The 22,862-nt window shown below is 29.8% G+C and overlaps 3 protein-coding genes across 3 annotated transcripts in view; 2 read left to right on the top strand and 1 right to left on the bottom strand.

Moving 5' to 3' along the window:
* Nucleotides 1-4,328, bottom strand: part of LOC105623777 (alpha-mannosidase 2) — a 33,729-nt gene extending 29,401 nt beyond the window's left edge. Inside the window, exon 1 of the mRNA XM_012205154.1 lies at nucleotides 4,200-4,328. Within this exon, the coding sequence (XP_012060544.1) occupies nucleotides 4,200-4,328 (129 nt within the window). The remainder of the gene's footprint in view (nucleotides 1-4,199) is intronic.
* Nucleotides 4,329-4,999: 671 nt separating this feature from the next.
* LOC105623775 (PCI domain-containing protein 2) lies at nucleotides 5,000-14,284 on the top strand. Its single transcript, XM_012205152.1, has 5 exons — nucleotides 5,000-5,029; nucleotides 12,000-12,041; nucleotides 12,976-13,097; nucleotides 13,178-13,659; nucleotides 13,767-14,284. The coding sequence occupies exons 1-5, from the start codon at nucleotides 5,000-5,002 to the stop codon at nucleotides 14,282-14,284; spliced, it is 1,194 nt and encodes a 397-aa protein (XP_012060542.1).
* A 6,009-nt stretch (nucleotides 14,285-20,293) lies between these two features.
* LOC105623774 (ARF GTPase-activating protein GIT2) overlaps nucleotides 20,294-22,862 on the top strand; it is a 9,244-nt gene continuing 6,675 nt past the window's right edge. The window contains exons 1-9 of the mRNA XM_012205151.1: nucleotides 20,294-20,351; nucleotides 20,617-20,750; nucleotides 20,881-20,993; nucleotides 21,213-21,399; nucleotides 21,520-21,650; nucleotides 21,731-21,917; nucleotides 21,991-22,066; nucleotides 22,343-22,537; nucleotides 22,630-22,799. Coding sequence (XP_012060541.1) covers nucleotides 20,294-20,351; nucleotides 20,617-20,750; nucleotides 20,881-20,993; nucleotides 21,213-21,399; nucleotides 21,520-21,650; nucleotides 21,731-21,917; nucleotides 21,991-22,066; nucleotides 22,343-22,537; nucleotides 22,630-22,799 — 1,251 coding nt within the window. The remainder of the gene's footprint in view (nucleotides 20,352-20,616; nucleotides 20,751-20,880; nucleotides 20,994-21,212; nucleotides 21,400-21,519; nucleotides 21,651-21,730; nucleotides 21,918-21,990; nucleotides 22,067-22,342; nucleotides 22,538-22,629; nucleotides 22,800-22,862) is intronic.

Genomic DNA, 22,862 nt, shown 5'->3' with positions numbered 1-22,862 from the left:
AAGAATTTATACATTCATTAACAAATCTATTTGTTTAAATATTTTATTTTTGAAAATATGTAAACATAAATGAGTATAGTATTAATACATTCAAAAATTTATATCTTTTGTTCAAATCGATGAAATCTAATAATTAAAAAATAAAATAAAATTCAAAGTTCATATTTTAAGAAAAAAATATATGCCAACAAATTTTTTAAATTTAAATGCTTAAGTTCGAGACATAAATCTTACAATTTCGAAACTTATAAAAATAAGTGTTCCTATGAAAAATTGACATTTAATAACTTTAAAAAAAGTTTAAAAAAAGATAAACTTACTTGTTTATGAGACATAAAACTTAATTATCACAAGAAATAATATGAAATTTGTCTGAATATGGCTTCCGGTATTCGTTTTTAAGAAATCATTGAACAAAGTTGCTATTTTTTTGACAGATGGCAGGCCAACGAAGACAGGAGGCATTTTATATTGTATAAAAAAACTTGTATAAAAACATTAATACTTGGAACATCTTACTATATAATATCTTACTATATAAAAGTGATAAAATAAATTTTTTCATAAAATTTTAAAAAATTTTAATAGTGAATACTAAAAAATATGCTCATTATGTTAAGCACAACTGCAGTCGAAGAATATCCTTAATATCATTTATGTTAGTTTCTGAATCAAACTGATGATATATGTAGTTTATCTTACAGTACTTGCAATTATTAAATAATATCATCTATATTTTTTCATAGACTGATATAATTATTCAGTTATACATGCAATATTATATTACTTATATCACTTACATACAGTGACTTGCATTAATATTCGGACATCATGATACTTTAGAAATTATTACCTTCTAAACATAATTTTTGTTGGAGTAAGAAATTTACGGCTTTTGTTTTAAATTGAAAAATTCATTATAATTATTAGAAATATAAATTTTATTTCTATAATTACTTTTATTTCTATAATTACTATTTATATGATACAGTTTCGAATATATTAAACTATAGACAGAATTTTGCTTAATTCTGGTATCGCAAAAATATTCAGACTTAACAAGATTTAATAACATAAATCTATAAACTAAAAAAGAAATGATAATAATTTTAATCCTTTGTTGGAACTTTTTGTTTAATAACAAGCTGCAAATGTTTAGGCATGTTAGAAATAATTTTTGTTAAATAATCTGGTGTAATGCGCGTCCATTCCTCTTTTAATCGTAATTTTAATTCTTCTTTTGATCTTGTAGGCATAATCTGAATGTTACGGTCTAATAAATTCCATAAATTTTTTATAGGATTTAAATCTGGTGACTGTGGTGGAGGATGTGATACTTTTGGACAGTTGTATAATAAATATTCTTGTATTATTTGCGACTTATGTTTTGGATCATTGTCTTGATAAAATTCGAAACTACTTCGTATATTCATATTATTAGCTTTTTATTAAATTGTCTTTTAGAATACTTAAATTTTTATCCAAAATTTCGTCAATGAAAACTAATTCACCCACTCCTTTACTTGAAATACAACTCCAAACCATTAAACTTCTACTACCGTGTGTCATAGTTGACTTCAAATTTTTCAGTTTGAATTCTTCGTTTGCTTTTCGCCATTTTTCGTCCGTCAGATCCAAAAATGTTAAATTTGCTCTCAGCGAATATTATATCATTTCATCATATTTGTTCTTAAGAAGAAATAAATTTGGCGAAAATTAATCTTTTCTTCCGATTCGCTTCATTTATGAACGGCTTTTTACAAGCAACTCTACCCTTGTAACTTTCTTTTAATGCTCGACGAATGTATTAGGATGTACCACCGATGTGAACCTGGCGCTCAACTTTATCAAAAATAAAAATTATTACTGTAGGCCGTTTGTACTTTGTTTGTACTTCGTTTATGCTTGTTTGTACTGATTATTATTTCGTTTGTATCTCAAACAGTTAAACAAAAAGTGAAAAATAAAAAAATGGCCAGCGCGCAACTTTAAGATTTTTTAATTTCATTTATGCCATTCGAAAAAGAATCGTTTGTACTTCAAAGGATTCGGAGATACAGTGTGTTTCAGTTTTTGCGCGATCCCTATATGCGAACATTAGACAATTTTCAAGATATCGAAATGGGACCAACAGCATTCAAAAGAAAATCGTTTGTACTTGTACCTCTCCTACTTTCATTTGTACCTCAAAGGATTCGGAGGTACAGCTATTTCAAAATTTCGGAAATGCGCTAAGAGGGGAAGTCGGTCATTTTTAAAGATATCAAAATGGGACCAATGGCATTCGAAAGAGAATCGTTTGTTTTTGAAATCCTTTTAAGATATTGATTCAATACGATCTTCACGAACATATCTTTTTACAATATCTGCTACTGTACTCTTATTCAAATTTATTAATTTACCGATTTCTCGATATGATTTGTCTTTTTCGCAATAAAAAATAACAAGTTGGCGTTCATCAAATGAATTATTTTTATCTTTACGTCTCATTTTCACTGTTAACTGTGTGATCTTGGGGAAACTAGGTTAATTTAATTCAACACCATATATTTTGTATGATTTACTTCATGGTAAACAAGTAAGGAATAAATTAACTTGATTTCCGAGGATCAGTAAATATAAAATATATTGAGTGTCCGAATTTTTGTAATTCTAAAATTAAGGATTGACTTATTTAATATTTTTTTACATTGAAAACTACATTAATTAAATAAACAAAATTAATGTTTTTTTATATTTATAATGAGCATTTTCAATGATTAAAAAAAATATATCATAAATTTCTTAATCCTACAAAAACTATATTTCAAAAATAATAGTTTCTCTATTATTATGATATCCGAATATTAATGCAAGTCACTATATATATTATTATAAGTTTAATGAATTAGTAATTAAGTAATAAATATGTTACTTTTATTAAGTTTTTATTTAAAAATACGAAGGCATATTAATATTATACAAAAACAATGTAATTTGTACTTGGGTTTTGTAAATTAAGTTTTTCTGACAACCCTGCTCTCAAATATTAGATACAAATATTAGAACAAACATTAGATACATTTTTTACAGCCTTGTAACTTTGCTTTCTTACATTTTTTTTCGCTGTAGCTGATTTTTGAGATATGTGTTTCTTGACTTTTATAGGGAGTCTGTATAGTGTTTCTTGACTTTTATAGGGAGTCTGTATAGGTATAGGTATTATTCAAGAGTATCCACTAGCAACTAGCTGTAGTAAAACATGTATTACATGTTACATACTATGTATTACAGTTTTACTACAGCTAGTTGCTAGTGGATACTCTTACTATGATTGTGTTCATGCGCTAGCAATGTCATGTTATCCTTGTTTTATATCTTCTCTCCCCCCTCTCTCTCCTTCTAATGAACAATAGAGTGACATAATAGCTTTGAAGTCTACAATATGTCTTTTTGCTTCTTATCCAGTTTTTTGTTTTTTATCGCCCGAGATAAAAGTTAACAAACTTCAGAAGAAACAGTAGCAAGAAATATAATTGTTATTAAAACGGTCGCAAAGGGGAAAAAGCAAGAATTAGGAAACAAAGAGCATATCATAGAATAGACTTAATAGCATGCTCCTCCAATACAATCTATATCAGTGACTGTGAATGTATTAAAAACTTGGAAAAAATAGAATTATATAAAGATAAATATCTTCTAACACTTGAAATGGTTAGAAACAGATGAAGAACAAAAATGTGTTTTTAATTTTTATTTGATTGTTATGTAATATAGAATTTTCTACTTGTAACTTCGATTTGGAATAGACAAACAAAGTGTCAATCATTGAAAGTCTTTGAAGTATTTCCTTGAAAATTTGTCAATTTTTAAAATAAATACTAAATCGAATTTCATGACTTTTTTATTAAAAAAAAATGATTAGACTATATTTTGTTCGTTTTTTTAAAAAATTATAGTTTTATAAAAAATCTTGAGCAAAATTACAAAGAAAACAGACTTTTCACAATCATTAATTTAAATCCAGAAATTACTTAAAAAGACATTAATAAAAATACTGCCAAGAAAAAAGAAATATCTAAAAAAAGATTATTTGAATTTGCTAATCAAGCGAGATAAGAAAAAAGAAATGTAAAAAGAAAAATAAGTTCCCTATAATTTCACTCTATATTCTTCTCCTTAATCATATTGAAAATATATATTACTAAACAATAACTTACATTGCTCATGGAAAGTTTAGGACCTTGTCCAGGAGGAAGAAGAGTTAGGTCCATCATTAAATAGATCATCGCACAGCAAGCCAGGATCAAGCCAGCTCCGAGAATGGCAATGGTCTTTCTAGTCCTCATTATTACAAATCTGGTTTTGCATTGATATAAATTTAAACTCCACACCGATTGTAAATACTAAATTGTAAATACTAAATTCAGCAGTTCTTATTAACTTCAACCAGTTTGATATTGATAGAAAAAGTAAATTAAATCTATTCAGTCTTAACCTAATTCATCCACCGTTTGGAAGGGACTACATATTAGGGACGGAATTTATATTCTCAATTATTCGACGTTTCAGATTCAATAATAAGATTCTGATTAACAATTTCCATAAATCCAACTGCCACTTTGAATTCGTTTTACAACGAAATGATTTATCCATTAACCAATATATTATCTAGCTATTTCACCTCATTTCACTGTTCATCACAGTTCATCAGTAGTGATAGCCATTGCTACGAAAATATGTATACATACATAATCGTTCTTGTTTTTTTCAATCATTTTCAATCATGTGAATTACATCGATGTTATAATTTTTCCTTTTTCCTTTTCAATATTAAGAATACCTCATCCACCTCGAATCTTGATAAAAATGCAGTCAATAGATACGATTTTGCGTAAAAATTAAGATTTGACAAGAAAAAAGAATATCGTTTTACTTCGTGAATTGAAATATTAATCCTAAAAATCGACTATTCAGGTTAGGAAATTTTCATAGCTACAAAATATTGCGATGCGAGCAGATGCGAATGTGGGCTGCGTTCTACTTAAAGGTATGTGTTCATAATGTCGCTCATAGGCCGAAATCCCACAGAGCTTAGAATGCCATCATATGTGACGTAATTTGCGTAAATGTAATTTGCACCGACCAATCATATTATTTTACTTGGGAATCGATTCTGTATTTTGAAACGAGGTGAAAATGACAAAAGTGAGCGAATTTATTAGAATACTAATAATTTCATTGATCAGATATCTAGTAAATTTATTCCTTGAACATTAGAGAGTCGATTGTGTATCTTGAAATGAGGTGAAAATTACAAAAATGAACAAATTCACTAGAATATTCATAATTTAATTGGCCAATACCTAGTACCATTGCTCATTCTTGTAATTTTCACCTCATTTCAAAATACACAATCGAACCCCAGTTTCTGCCTAGTTATTTTATTTTATTACGTCGAAACATGAAGTTTGTCGCACACTCCACATGCCCAACACGCTCCAATACGTTCGCGTCACCGGGACTAATGGCAATTAGATGTTCGCGTTGCGTTAGAGTATATTCCATAAATCAATTAAAAGCATATTCCATTTGTCTCAAAAGATACGATTGGGGCATATTACGCACGCCTGCGTAATGATTGAAAAAAGTATTTCAGATTCATTTAGTATAAAAACGCATTTAATAAATGCGTTTTTTATATAAATATAAAAATATAATATAACAATATAGTATATTAATAAAATAAAGTAAAATAAATAAATAAAATAAAATAAATAAAATTAATGAAATTAGAAAAATTAAAAAAATAAAAATAAGGTAATATTAATACAATAAAATATAATATAATATAAAAATATAACTTTTATATAGAAAAGTAGGCTCATGTAAATGATATATAAATTAATAATAATAAATTAAAATGTCAAGACTTTTTAAAAAAAAATGAGCAAATGTAGTTAACTAATAAAATTCGTCTTTTATTACTTTCGTATAATGCGATAAATTTCAAACGTTTCGACTTACAAAGTCTTCATTAGTGATAATAAAGAAAATGTATTTATGTAACCCCATCCAATGTCAACGAACTAACATATGATACATAATAAAAATTATCGCTCTAGACTAATCTTATTTAGTTATTCCTGCGTTAAGATATTATGGATCGAAATAAGTATCAAGTCAGAAATTTGAAAGTCTATAATTGTAAAATTGTGTTTACCTGGTTCTTCGGTTGTTATCGAGAATCAGTTCAGTCAACAATTTCATGTAACATCATTCCGAATGAGGATTTCTTCAATGACTATCCTACTATATTCTGTACAATTAAATGTTAATTTCTGATTAAAAAATTATTATATTTAATTCAATATTGATGAGAATTTATTTTTCACTTATGTTAATTTATATAGAATAATCAATCCGTAATATCTTTAACGTAGGAATAACTAAATAAGATTAGCCTAGAGCGATAATTTTTATTATGTATCATAGTTAGTTGACATTGGATGAGGTTACATAAATACGTTTTCTTTATTATTACTGATAACTTTGTAAGTCGAAACATTTGAAATTTATAGCGTTATACGAATGAAATAAAAGACAAATTTTATTAGTTAATTACATTTGCTCGTTTTTTAAAAACAGTCTTGACATTTTAATTTATAATTTTTATATTTATTAAAAATGCATTCATTTTGTAAAAACGCTTTTCAAATAATCGAGGTAACACAAAATACCTGAAACGAAACGAGGCACATGTCCGATTTGAGTGATCTCACGGATTAGGTTAGGTTAGATCAGGTGACATGCTCACTTGTCCTAAGTCCTAAATCCATTCGTGTCACTGAACATTGAAGCACATGAATGCAACTGCTCCAACCACCATCTTACCTGATCCAAGAGTTCTCTTAATTTAGAACATGCGATGCGAACAAATCTATAATGGAACCATGCTAGAAGAAAAGAAAGGAAAAAAAAACAAAAAGAAAAGAAAAGAAAGGAATAAAATGTTAAAACGTCAAAATGGCAGCCCAAGTCTTCTCAAATATAAATGCATTGACTTTACAATGGTGTGGAGAGAATAATTTATTAGTCAAATCTACAATAGAAACAAACCTCTGAAATTTTGAATTTATTCAATAAGTGATTTGATGTATTTAATAGCAATTTGAAATATCAACATAATAGTACGTCGCACGGAATAAATTTAGAAAAACAAGATAAAGTAATTAATGACATGAATATATTTATCAAAGAAATGAGAGTTGGACAAAGGAAAGGTTTATTACAATTCCAGAAGAGAATTTTATTATGCAACAAATCTTTGCAAAAAATGTTTACATATTTACAACATATGAATACATATGTTGTATAACATAATAAACCTTTTCTTTGTCCAACTCTCATTTCTACTCATCGGAAGCATTTGCTGTAAAATATTTATTAACAAGGATTAAAGATTGAACCAAGATATCCTGGAAAATTTTTTTTCTTACTTGAGATCTATGAGAGGAAGATGCGATCATCCTACACCTGTTCAATTAAAACATCATTTAAAGTGGTATATCTTGGAAAAGGATTCAGGAATGGATTTTCTCTTGCTTTCGGCAGAAGAAAATACCGAAGGAGACAATAACTGTGCTACACTTATTGATATAAAAGTTATAAATAATCCAGATCTTATTAATCTTGACATTTCCGAGTTTCTCTTAGAAAATGAAAACATAATCGAAGAAGAAGCAATGTTTATGCCATTCAATACTTAGAACAAGATATTATAAATCCAGAGTTGGGTAGTAACTAGTAACTTGGGTAGTTAAAAGTTAAAAAAAAGTTAATAACTTTTAATTTAACTTAGTTAATTAACTAGTTAATTTTAAATGCATTAAATTTTAAACTAAGTTATTTTCAACTTTTTACTTTTTTTTAAATTAAAAAATTTTTTTATTCTCTTTTAAATATCTTAGAAAAATAATAAGATATAATAAGACTAAGGGCGCATATTCGTAATCTGTTTATATTTTAAGATCATCTTAAGTATTTCTAATTTCTTAAGATGCTAATAGCCCTCTGATTGGTTTATGCGGTTATGCCTTATGTTATAAGCCTTAGTCCGGATCTAATAGTTTTAAGCCTTAAGTCATAAGAAATTGACCAATTACAAGTCAAATATTCTTTTCGCAATCGATTGTAATTGGTCAATTTCTTATGGTTTAAGACTTATTAAAAAGTAAAAAAAAGTATCTAAAACCCTATCTGACTATATATCTGTAAATCGCAAATCGCGCTGGTGTACCGAAACCATTAACGCTCATGCACTTTAAACACATCAGCGTCCAAATGTATCACATATGAATAAAAAAATTTTAAATTTAATTTATTTAATAATCTATATTGTAATTATTTAATCTCATTTTAAGAAAACTTAGGACATTTTGACTTAAAAAATAATTTTTTTCAAAATTAACTTTTTTTTTAAATTAATTCAATATTGATTTAATTTGCATTAAGTTAATTTTTTAATTCTTCAACTTTTAATTTAACTTTATTAATTTTGTAAAGCCATTAACTTCAACTTTATTCAGTTAAAAAAAAATATTAACTTATTCAATCCTGTATAAATCCTTGTATAAAGAATGGAAAAAAATAGAAAAATATAAGGAGAAACTGAACAAGGTAGCAAAAATTAAAACATTCTTCATTAATTATTATTATTATTAAGTATTTTACATGGAAATTAATTAATTGTAGTTAAGATGATCATATCAGTGCTATGTTATCAGTAAATAGATCCTCTTAAACCTTACAAATGCTTTGCTTTTAAGATATTCGATTTCATTTTCAGACTTTTGATATATTCTGTATACACTTAACGATTAAAAGGTTGCAATACCATTTTTTAAATGGATTTCGGAATGCAGTCTGCTCACCAAGCGTTCTTATTTATAGATTCGTAAAAACCAATCCTTCGGTGAGTTGGCTATATTCTGAAAAAAATCTGTTACGATTGTTTAGTCGATGAGTATATACATACGTAATTACATATACATTTCTTTCCTTTTTAGTGTTAAATTTAAGTAATTATAATCTTAATCCCGATGAAATTAAATTAATAAAAGATTTCGAGATAATAGATTAATTACTTCTCAAGAGATAAAGTCAAATGCATTCATATATATAGCCGGATATGTTGCACGTAAATTCCGAAACCAATTTCAAAATTTAGGATTTCCTACAAAAAGCTTACCCAGTCCATTTAATGACTGGACCTACAAATTATCAACAGGCAATTGCATGTATCCATCTACGGAATTTTTAAATGTAGCTAAAACTATGGATCAAGAATTTGAAAAATTTCATGGAAATTTTTTTAACAGCAAATGCAAAATTTTTGATAAATTAACTATTATCGTTTGTAATAAAACCAATGATATGTTTCCAGAAGAAGCAATTGCATGTTTTGTCCGTACCAGAACATATATACACTACGAATAAAAAATGACGATATCGTATAATAGAAAATAATTTATTAAGAAAAAAAAGTAATAAAATGCATAAAATATGTAATAAAAAATGTTAATAGAAATCTAATAAAATAATATATATTTGTGAAAATGTGTTTATTTATTATAATAGCATGTTATAATAAATAATAAATTTTAGTCTTGATCTTAAATATCAAATTACATTTATTAACATTATTACATTTATTAACATTATTGTCATTAATTTTATTAACATTATTTTATTTCATATTCTATTATTTTATTCCTTATTCCGAGCTTCTATATTTTTTCAAATTTAATTTTGTTTTTACAATTGTTATATATTTTTACTAACTGCATTTGAATTTAACGCTAAATTTTTAGCGGACATATTTCTGATTGGTTGTTCTAGTACTTTTCTGTCATTATATGTAATGAAATACCTTACCTATTCTTCTACCATGGATGAAACTACCATGCGTCGAATCCAATTTCTGGCTCATTTTAGCTTATTCTGTCTGAAAAAATGGATTTCGATTTTTTCGACAACAGTACAATTATAGAAGTCGTACATCTCTTTGCATCAGGTGGAAAGTCGAAACTCATGTGGAATGATACACAATGATAGACCTCATTTTGCCTATAATAGATTTCCTAACTTCAATAGTCATCAATTTTAATGCTTAATATCTCGAATCACAGCGACGCATTTTTTTGCCAGATTCTTTCGTTTCATATAAAAACGCATCGAATAAGCCTAAGAGTGGTCTCACAAGACTTTCTAATTATAACAATTCATTCGATCATCTGCTCATATGTATGAAATGGAAAGATGCCGGTTTCCCAGAGAGAATGCTTTTTGAGATGCGTAGGTTACGAAAACCAATCATAAATTTGTTTAGCATTTCTGTTAGAATGTACAATAGAAATTTTGATCGGCAATTGGTCGCATTTCTCTAATCTTCCGCGAAATACACTCAATATGAATCCCTTTCAGAATGGCGTATTCTAGTAAATAAAATATAACTAGAATATAATATTACTAGAACTGCAGGTTATGCTTAGAGTGAAATCACACAGTGCGGAATAGGACTGTAGAATAGAGAATGTGTCATTGAAACAACCATTCAGCGCTATTCCGCATTTGATGTTGTCATTGTTCTTGTAATAAACCGTTGTATTTTGAGAAGTTAAAATAATTTGATGCTGATTGATATGATGGAATTGCATAATGTCGAGTTAAATGAAGCAAAATGACAAAATCTGAATGCATAAATGTAGATACCAAGATAAAAAAAACAATGATGCATTACGATTGCGATTTCAATGTGCCCGTTTTCGAACTTTTCCATTACGCCAATTTTGTATGTTTATGTTCACATCGATAATAAATGCGTTAAAGCAGTTAAAAAAAATTGTTATGAGATTGTAAATAATTTAATTGTAAAACATTAAATACTATTATACAACAGTGATAATTATTTTTATAATTTTTTTACATTTGAAAAATTATATTTCATTTTAATAAGTAAATTATTATCAAATTATTAACATAAGTAAATTATTAACAAGTAAGTTGTTTTTAAATTATATTCATGCTGGATAGATCTTTAACATCATGTGAACACAAACTTGCGTAATGAAAAAGTGCTAATTGATTGTTTTAATGACGCATTATGGAGATCGATTCTATATCCTGAAACGAGGTGAAAATTATAAAAGTGAGCGAATTTACTGAAATACTAATTATTTCATTGGTCAATATAATTCATACCTAGTAAATTTGCTCGCTTTTGTAATTTTCATCTTGTTTGAAGATATCCAGAATCGATCCCTTGTATTCCTATTCCGGACCATGTAATTTAACTCTTAGAGTAAAATCACACAGTGCGGAAAAGGGAATAGAGAATATGTCATTGAAACAACTAATTAGTGCAATTTGGAATAATGCAAAATAATACTGATTGATTGCTTTTATGACGCATTCTCTATTCCGCAATCGTTTTCTGTACCATGTGATTTCACCCTAAGGGTGAACGCAGAGTTGCAAATTACGCCTAAATAACTCTATAGATTACGTATATTATAGCAAAAATGCATCCTAGAATTATCTAGGCTTAATTCCTGAACGCAGTCCAGATTACGCTTCATATGACGACACCCTAAGCGAAGCTTCGCTAGTTTCGCATTTTCGCACGAATCGGGAACTTAATGGGGAATTTTCGCCAGTGAGATTTCGCTGCAATTTACTTCACTTTTTTAGTACTTTTTAGTTCTTTTGCGATACTGACATAAGTCAGTCGCGTTTCTCTCTCTGACAAAAGAGAGAACTCTTCTAGAACTCTAATATCTCCAAAATAAAATCTATCATTTGATTGAAAATTTATTTATCCGCAAAGATTTATTATTTATATTTTAATTACAATTAAAATGGATTCTTATGCAATGCAGGTGTGGTGTAAAGTTGAATGATGAATACCAATACAGTAATGTATTACTGTAAAATAATTTTTCGTCTTGTTTATTTTGCAGATTCGGCGAGTATGGCTTAATCAGGATGGAGAAGGATTGGCGGTAAATAATGCATGAATATTTTCATCTAGGATTGAATTATGCACTTTAGTACAATTACCTCAAAAATCAATAAAATTCAGCTTATTCATTGCGTTTTTGCATAAAATGAAAGACAAAAATAAGCGTCACTCTGCTTCGCGAACAGAGATATTGAACATTAAAGTTGGAGACTTTAGAGATTAAGATTCTTGTTCTCCCAACTTGATACAGCATTACTTATACATTTTACATTAATTACACAAATTCTCTGCTTCACAGACACAAATTCACTACTTTAAAAATAAATTTATTGCTTTAAAAACATAAAATTCACGTCTTTTAAAAAATAAATTCACTGTTTTATGAACAAAAATTCACTGCTTTAAGCACACAAATTTTTTGCAGTGAATTTGTGTTTTTGAAGCGGTAAATTTTTGTCTTTAAAACAGTGAATTTGTATTTGTGAAGCAGAGAATTTATGTTTTTAAAGCAGTGAATTCGTGTAATTGAAGTAGAACGCATACATAGTGCTATATTGAGTCGGAATGACAGATATCTTAATCTCTAAAAGTCTTATCTCTAAAAGTCTTAATCCCTAAAGTCTCTTAATAACTCGATTCACAAGACCGATCGCCGCATTTTTTTGCTCATTCTTTCATTTTGAGTGAAAACGCATCAAGTAGTATATTTTTGTATATATTTTGAGTATATCTTTATTAAGATTTTAGGTTGAGGTGGGAGAGGGGGGAGAAGGGGCTATTCTAAATAATTACTCTCAATAGTCGTCAACTTTAATGCTTAATATCTCGGTTCGCGAAGAAGAGCGACGTTTATTTCTTTCATTTTATGCAAAAACGCATGGAATAAGTCTAATTTTATTAATTTTTGAGATGATTGTATTAAACTGTGTAATTACTCTAGGATCAATTATGCGAATGTTAATTTTTTGTCATAGGATCTCTTGTCTTTGCGACATAGTCATGTTTCAATACCTCAAATAGGATCAGAAACTGCCATAAACAAAGCCATGGAACATATATCTACACCATTAGACGACTTGGTACTTTGTCACTTAAAGTAAAATACATTTCTTTTTTATAACTTATTCAAATGTTGTTATGTTACACTGTGTGCAAACAATTTTTTGTTCTTCATAGAGCTGTATCTGCTATGAACAAGAACGATCCTTTAGCTATGTACAATTATCAAAGCTCTGCTGTACAGTATCTTGCAAAGATTCTACAAATGCAGAAAGAAGAAAATTGGATGTTACCAGTAATGAATGTAATGTGTTTGGAACTAAGACTATTGGCAATAGGTGCAGAAAATTCTAAAAACAATAAAAATGTAAAGCCTGGTGAAGTCCTGGAGAAATGTGCTGAATGCTTGATGGCCTGTTTTCGAGTTTGTGCGGCTGACAGTAGAAGTTCAGAAGAAGACACGAAACGATGGGGAATGCTAGCCTTAATTAATCAATTACTGAAAGTTTATTTCAGAATTAATAAATTACATTTGTGCAGACCTTTGATACGGGCTATAGAATCATCCCCTTATAAAGATCACTTTGCATTAGCGCAACAAATTACTTATAAGTTTTTCGTTGGCCGGAAAGCCATGTTTGACAGCGATTATAAGATTGGTAAATATACTTTTCTATTTTGCTTCCTGCAAACTATAGTGATTGTATAGTGATTGATTACTTTTACTTAAATAATATTAGAGAAATACTCTATCAAATTGTTTTAGCCGATGAATATCTGACTTATGCATTTGAACATTGTCACATACAATGCTCAAAAAATAAGAGATTGATCTTGACTTATCTTATACCTGTCAAGATGCTACTGGGATATATGCCCAAGCAACATCTCTTAGAGAAATATAATTTAATGGAATTTTGGGAATTGATGGAATCTGTAAGGAAAGGAGATTTACGTTCTTTAGAAGGAGTAATGGCAAAACATGAAACTTTTTTTATTGACGCAGGCATATATCTAATCGTGGAAAAACTCAAACTGATCGCTTATAGAAATTTATTTAAGAAAGTGTACTTGGCATTAAATACACATCAAATACCAGTGCTGAGCTTACTTGTGGCATTACAGATGTATGGAATGGAGGATATAGATATGGATGAAACAGAATGTCTTCTTGCCAATTTAATATATGAAGGCAAGATTAAAGGTTACATATCTTATCAGCATAAAAAATTAGTTATATCGAAACAAAATCCTTTTCCACCATTATCTACCATTATACCATAATTTATTATAACTGTAATCGTAATTATTGTTACTTTCACACACAATAAATATTTTATGCAATGCAATATTGTGCGATATTGTTAATGGTAAAAGAAATCTTTGATAATTTTTTAAAAAAAGATTTTATTCTCTATTTTTGACTCTTATTAATTTCCAAGAAAGGAATAGAGAACAGAATAAAAATTCAATCTGTCAGAAACTGTGAATTTTATGGTATATGAAGTCTGTTTTTTATTTCCACTCTAACTGTAAAGAAAAAATATAATTTTGCCATAAGTCTGTTTGCGTTGCTTGAAATCTCCATTTTGAACTTAAAATGAGATAAATTTATGTCTATTATTAATAAGGTTTATAAAATTTAAAAACCAATATTGAAAAATGGCTACGAGTCAAATTGATTGAGATGATATTAATTTTTGCAATGTATCAATGTATTATATTATCTGGCTATTCATAGCAACTTTTTCTTTTTTAACTTTTTTTCAATTTTTTCGTGAAATCTAATGCAGCTGAAGTCCTTTGTGCATACTTTAATTTATGTAATAACAATTTTGCAATGCATAAATCCAATTCGGAAATTTTTCGTGTAGAAATGATGGTAAAGTGTGACGCTTTTTATTAATTAAGAGGATTCTAAAGTAAATTTGTTTTTATCAATTTTTTCAAACAAGTATTTTTCTAATTGTCTTTAGATTAAAGAATCCTTTTCCATCATTAAATGATAAGTAGTCCAATTAGTGTTCCTAGAATACGTAGAGTCCAGCAATTGATCCCAAAAATGGTCCTATCTGCGCGTTTCTGTCGCATATTTGCACTAGTGCAATAAAAACGAGAGAGAATAAGTCCGACACAGAGATTATAAAGAGTATAAATAAATAAATAAAGCAAAATACTATAATATTATAAGAAAAACAAAATACCGAAATTATACGGTGAGAAAAATGCGCATAAAATGTTTCATAAAATTCTGTAACAAAAAATAAATATAGAAAGTTATAAATATAGAAAGTAGAATAGTAGTATGAGTAGTATTTATGAGTATAAAAGTACTATGACAATAATTCTCTGTATTTACAGGATACAGAATGTCGTACAGTTGCGTAATAAAATGTTCTAATTCATGGAAGACAGGTAATACAATGCATTATCTTCCCAAAAAATTGTGAAAGACTTGTGTGGTGATTGGTTCCGCCATTTTCAGGGGGTCTGACTTCTGATCCAATAAAAAGAGCTTTACGAGATTGTCGAACTCTGTATTCTAGGAATACTAGTACGACTTACAGAATTTCTGCACTAAAGAAATTATAACCTGAGATGCTGTGAGAGCTGAAATAAAGTGAACTTTTAATTTTTTCCCCGATTTTCTCGTCAAATTTAGTGTGACCGATGTTCTTTTTTTGTGCGTACTTTATTGTGTAAAAGGATTTGGTTATCTATAAAGTCAATTCAGATAAATTAGCAATCTGCAATTGTTGGTAATTCCTGTTGATTTAGGGTTCCCTTAAGTTTGTTTTTTATTGTCAAATATACATTTGTTTGAGAAGCTTGTAATTGCCCACGATTCAATTATACACAAGTCAATCATAGCGCTAGAAAAAAAATAAAAAACTTTCTAGGTAGAAGTCACTGTGATTGGTAGTGAGCAATTGCTACAGTGCACAATTGAACCTTTCTTCATTTGTTTCATTTCAACTTATTGCATCGTGTATACTACTTCAGAGAGTGCAGAGTATAGCAAAAAAAAACGGACTTATAAGTACCTATCATGGAATATGTCGGAATGAATTCCGATCGGAATTCTGATTTTTCCCTAAAAAATGCAATAGAAATCTAGAGAATAATTGAATAATTTCGATCGGAATCCATTCCGACCTTAGGGTCGATTCTATATTTTCAAACAAGATGAAAATTACAAGTGAACAAATTTACTAGGTGTTGATCAATGAAATTATCAGTATTTTAGTAAATTCGTTCATTTTTATAATTTTCATCTCGTTTCAAGATATAGAATTGATTCTCTTGTTCTATGATAAGTGCTATATTATTAATATATATAGTTAATATATATTATATTAATATATATTATATTAATATATATTATTATATATATATATATATAGTCACGAAAATTTTCCCGGCCGTCTTTAATGCTGGAGCTGTGTGTATTACTGATAAAACTATTTAAAATAATAAAATGCAGTAGTAGTGACATCTTTCATTCATTTTTTATACTTATTATATATCACAGTATAAGTACATACAGTATGGACATATACTTATAAGATAGACGGAGCATTCAGAGAGAAGCTGCAGACTTGATACAAAGAAAAAGAAATAATTAGGGAGTGTAATAATTAGGGATAGTTCTCTTTTTTTCTAATGATGTGAATTGATTGATCACCGCGGCAAGCTGGGAAGTGGCCGAGAGCAACGAAGAGAGTTGTGGCCTTACGATCAAGCTGATTGATTCCCCCCACTGCTCACTATAAAAGAGAGAAGCAATTATGTCTGCAGTAGAGCTGTCCTTCAATGTTGTCTTCAGCTTCTCTCGTATAAACGCTCCATCTATTTTATAAGTCTATGGTATGGACACTGAATTTTTTATGTCCTCAATTTTTAGTGCACATGCGTTGATTTCCAACCAGGAATGTGGTTGCTTTCAAGTTGAAATTGCAAATTAAGTTAGGTTAGGTTAGGTTAGGTTAGAGTTAGGTTAGCTAGATCTCCTTCCCACAAAATATAATTAATCCTTTCGCCTACAATATTGTATGAGATTTGTAGTAAGGAAATCAGGCCAAACATGAATATTACAAGTGAGAGTCGTGATACGTCGTTTGTACAAAGTTTAATTTTTAAAAAATTTTTTAAGTAGGGCAAAGGATTAATAAAATTAAAACACAAATTTTTTCGGACGTTATATTGTGTAGACTGTTATATTTGTATACGATAAAGTATTTTCGTAATAAAGTATGCATTTATGTACGTATATTATTAAATTACAACTTCATTTAATTACAATTTTCATATTATTAGGTGTACAACTTTGCTTCCGCCGTTTTCCTATAGATGGCTTTAACGGTAAGTGATCGAAATAAATAGATCATAGACGTCATACAATAAACTTGGACATCTGTCAACGTAACCCCATAGAAACATTAGTCGATTTGTGTCTGCATCATAAAGTTATTCTCGATTGAAAATGTCAGTTTACGAGACAAATTCTCGTCATTTGCAGGAGGTTTTAATTTTTTGCTTCAATATGAAGAAATCTGCGGCTGAGGCTCATCGAATGCTCTCAAATATGGTGAGGCCGCTATTAGTGAAAGAACGTGTCATGAGTGGTTTCAACGCTTCAAGAACGATGATTTTGACGTCGAAGACCGGCATAGCGGTGGAAGAGAGAAGGTGCACAATTGGAGGCATTACTTGAGCAAGACTCGTGTCAAAATCAAGAAAAATTGGCACGATCATTGGGAGTGACTCAACAAGCCATTTCAAAACGCTTCAAAGCCATGGGAATGATTCAGAAGCAAGGAAATTGGGTGCCGCACGAATTGAAGCCGAGAGATGTTGAACGGCGTTTGTTTGCTTGTGAACAGCTGCTTGAAAGACAAAGACGGAAGGGATTTCTGCATCGCATTGTGACTGGGGACGAAAAATGGGTTCATTACGATAATCCCAAGCGCAGAAAATCATGGGGAGTTCCCGGCCATGCTTCCACGTCGACAGCCAAACCGAATATTCACGGCTCCAAGGTCATGCTTTGTATTTGGTGGGACCAGCTCGCGTAGTGTATTATGAACTGTCTGAAAAACCGACTGAAACAATCACAGGCGATCGGTATCGAACGCAATTGATGCGTTTGAGCCGAGCATTGAAAGACAAACGGCCGCAATACAACGAGAGACACGATAAAGTGATTTTGCAGCATGACAATGCTCGACCCCATGTTGCGAAAGTGGTCAAGACATACTTGGAAACGTTGAAATGGGAAGTCCTACCCCACCTGTCGTATTCTCCAGACGTTGTTCCCTCTGACTATCATGTGTTTCGATCAATGGCACACGGCCTGGCTGACCAGCACTTCCGGTCTTATGAAGAAATAAAAAATTGGATCGATTCGTGGATAGCCTCAAAAGATGATCAGTTTTTTCGACGCGGGATTCGTATGCTACCCGAAACATGGGAGAAAGTAGTGGCCAGCGATGGACAATACTTTGAATCATAAATGTATAACCAGTTTTTTACAATAAAGCCTCGAATTTCGGAAAAAAAATGGCGGAAGCAAAGTTGTACACCTAATATTTAATCAATTATTTTAATTTATTTATTACTTTAATATTATTATTATTATTATTAATGTGAATATTATTTTTATATTTGTTAACATTATATTGTTATACATTCTGATTTAAAACTAACTCGTGATAAACAATTTTTACGACACTATTATGCCTTTTTTTTTAGAAAAATCATTCTTCAGCTTTATAAAAACTCTTTATAAGCGCCTTTCCAATCCACAATATGGCGGCGAGTCATGTGATCTGAAACTCACTACATCAAAGGTGCCGATTCTTAGTGTCCATACTGTATGTACTTATACTATGCTGTAAGTATGAAAGTATAAGAAGCTCCGCACAATAAAAGGAACAGAGAACAGAGAATAAAAATTTCAACCTATCAGAAATCATGTATTGTGGACATTCATGTACACAGTTTCTGATAGGTTGAAATTCTTATTTTCTTTGTTCTCTGTTCCCTGTTCCTTTTGTGCGGAGTCCCTAAATTGCAAGCACTAAGAACATATTCCCGAGTATCTTTTATCTTTATTCAATATTCGGTGATCAACAAGAATAAAATAACATTCAAGTTGACAGAGTTGAATTTTTGAACGCAATCTTGAGGGCATGGTCAGTATACTACAGTAAGGTATAAGGATAATAACACCGACGAGATATTATTAAAAAGCGACATCCTTACGGGAGTTCGCGTCTTTGTGACTATTAAAGTAATTAAGAGTTAAAACTGATGATATCGTACTAATTTTTTGTGATTTATTAGTAGACGTAATTAGTAGACGTATTTATAACTCAATAATACTCGATTTTTCTTTAAAATTGTGATTTCAGTATTATCGTCAAAGATTTGATTATCAAGAGATGATAATCGCAGAAAAAAAATTGTAATTTTTCTGTAATATATAGAATATTATAGCTTTACAAGTATGCATATTTATTTATGGAACATTTATGTAATAAAAAAATCATGAATTTAATAATATATGCGTAAGAATCACCGCCTACACTCATAAAAAAAGGAGATAAAAAATCTTACCTTTTTAGAATTCTTCATTTTAGATGCATATCTATTGAATGTTAGTATGCAGTAACTATTGTTATATAGAGAGATGCTCTCTTATTGAAATTTTCACATGTTTATCATTTTTAAAATAACTGAAAATAACTAAAATAACTTCAAAATACATCCACGCACAGTCACGTTGTTTCATAAAATTAATTGCTGTAATCAGTACAGAAGGTAGATATTCATATTCAGGTAACATTTCGTCGCTAAGCAAGCTCAGCGATATGATCGATTATATCGCGGCGCAATTGCAGTAATGGAGAAACTGTGGGTTCTCTACTTTGATGGGGATTGGTGTCACCAAAAATATGGCCGCTAATAATGCGCAAGGAAATATGCGCGGCGAATGGAAACCGGGATCTTGTCCCTACTATATATGTATATAGTGTATATCTTTATACTGGCTAGATTCTGTTTTTCTAGGGATTCTAAGCAACCATGGTAGTAGGACTAGTATGTAGTATTAAATGGTATTAAAAGCGTGATGAAACGATCTGTCTCACATTTTTATTTCTCTTTACTTCAAATTGTTATTCTTGTCTTCGTCTCTGTCTATCTTCACCGTTTCAAATCGCACAATCGAGATAGAGCACAATACACTGTAATGTATGTACAGGAGTGATTGCCATCGATCGAAAGTCTAGTATGGCGCGTCCTAAACACAGAACGAGTACAGACCTGTGTGCTGACTGCGGGACACTTGGTGAGTGCAACATCATCTTTTCAATCATTCTTGTTACAATGACTCGGCTGTGCTCGGCCACGTATGGCTTCAGTGGGATCGCGTCATTCTTTTCTTACAACATAATTAGATAAACATGAGGCGAATACACATGTCTTGTAATTTACTTTCAGAATTCTGATCAATGCAATTAAGATCAACTTAAATTTTTCTTTATATATTATAAGTTTGCAAAAAAAAAGCTCTCATTTAATTATCATCGGTTTCTATTATTATGCTATTTCAGAGCCAGGATGGGCATCAATAAATAGAGCTATTTTATTATGTGATGATTGTTGTGGTATTCATCGTAGTTTAGGGCGTCATGTGTCACATATCAAGTCGTTACACAAGAGCGTTTGGAATGCATATCTATTGAATGTTAGTATGCAGTAACTATTGTTATATAGAGAGATGCTCTCTTATTGAAATTTTCACATGTTTATCATTTTTAAAATAACTGAAAATAACTAAAATAACTTCAAAATAACTAAAATAACTAAATATTCAGATGGTGCATACATTGAGTGATAACGGAGCCAACAGTATTTGGGAACATTCCTTGCTAGATCCCAGCAATTCCAAGATTAATAGACGAAAACCACAGCCCAAGGATCCTTTACAGTTAGTATTTCATTTTGTACAATACACAACTTTTATTGCTGAATATATAATTTTCAGATACTTATTGATGATTTTTGGAATGAATCAGATTTAAATAGAAATTGTTAGTTATTTGTTAGTGTTGTAGATTAAAATTTATTCTGAATAATATAGGGACAAGATTTTTGTGTATTTTCTCGTATGTGTATAATTATTTCTTACTTTATTTATTGCTTATAGTCCAGTAAAAGCAGATTTTATTAAGGCTAAACATCAACACTTAGCTTTCATATTACGGCCAAGTAAGGAAGAATGTTGTACTGAGGAGGAACTCGATAGACAGTTACATAGTAGCGTTCGTACAAGTAATTTAGAAACTTCATTAAGACTGTTGGCACAGGGAGCTAACCCCAATTATTTTTACAAGGTATATCTTATAATAATAATTTATATAATATATATGTAATACACACCAATGTATTACATATTGTATAATTGCTGTATTGTGAGAAGATGCTTTTATTAAATTATACATGTTTGTATATAGGAGAAAGGAACCACACCCTTACACGTGGCAGCTCGTGCTGGACAAGTTCTCCAAGTAGAACTTTTAGTAGTTAATGGTGCAAATCCAAGTGTAGTTGATTTAAATGGACAAACAGCTGCTGATATTGCCAAGTAAGTATAAATAATATTATCACCTATGGAGAATATTTCAATATTTATTTTAATCCTTTGCATCCTTTCTACCATTTCAGAATGGCAGGGCATATGGATTTATCTGAACGTATAATTGAATGTATGTATGAAGTAACAGATAGATTGACATATCATATATGCTCTCGTAAGCCAAATCATCGAAGAGATCAACATCTCATTAGCTCTGATTTATCTTCTTTTTTGAATAAAAATGAATTAGTTCTGGAAGGAAGAAACAGATTACAAACAGTATATAGACATTCATATGTTTTATTATTTATTTTTATTCTATGTTCTCATAAAAATTTTTTTTTTTTTTAGTTTACCAAATCATTTGCTAGAGGAGTTAGCTATGGACATTTACGATGAGGTGGATCGCCGGGAAACAGAAGCCAGTGAGTATCGCTTTTCTTTTATTTATTATAAATTATTATAAATTTGATTAAATATGCTATAATTGCGAATAGAGAGCATGAGTTTTGTTACTAATTTAGATAATTAATGATACATTTCTTTGTCGTGCTATTCCTTTGGAAGGGTGAGTAAACATTTAAACCTCAGTAAAAATTTAATTATCATATTAGCAAAAATATGTTGTACAAGGTATCTAAACAATAACTGAAACATATGAAATATGCTCAGACAAGTAGATTTTCATATTTTATGCATAGTTTGGTTTTCAACCGCATCTTTCCCGGAGAAATGTACTGTTCCATTTCTGCCAGTTAATCCACAATTGTCATCTACTAGAAATCAAGGGAGACAAAAATTAGCGAGATTCACGCTGAAGGAATTCACCACTCTTATCGTAGATTTACTGATTGAAGCAGGTCGGAGACATACGCTTGCTAACAATGCACTTCAAAGTAATAATACCAAATTTACTAACGCAATTATTTTATGAGAGTTACTTTATACATCATTTATTATATTTTTATATCTTCTGTACTTTTTTTAGATCCCGCAGTATCTATGCTTCGTAAAGAGCAACTTGGTAAGCATGGATCGCAAGTGTCTGACGATGAACCTTTGTATGACAGTGTTGCGTCTGACGACGATTATGCTGCTCTAACATCTACAGATAATACTTCATCTGACATTTCAAACCAGCTGAAAACTAATAATGAAGTAAGTTATTCATCAGGTAATTAATGACTCTAAATATAAATAAATCATTAACAAACATGACTA

Source organism: Atta cephalotes (genome assembly GCF_000143395.1).
Source record: "Atta cephalotes unplaced genomic scaffold scaffold00064, whole genome shotgun sequence".
Lineage (NCBI taxonomy): Eukaryota > Metazoa > Arthropoda > Insecta > Hymenoptera > Formicidae > Atta > Atta cephalotes.
The sequence above is the reverse complement of the archived record's forward strand: the minus strand, read 5'-3'. Positions and strand labels throughout refer to the sequence as shown.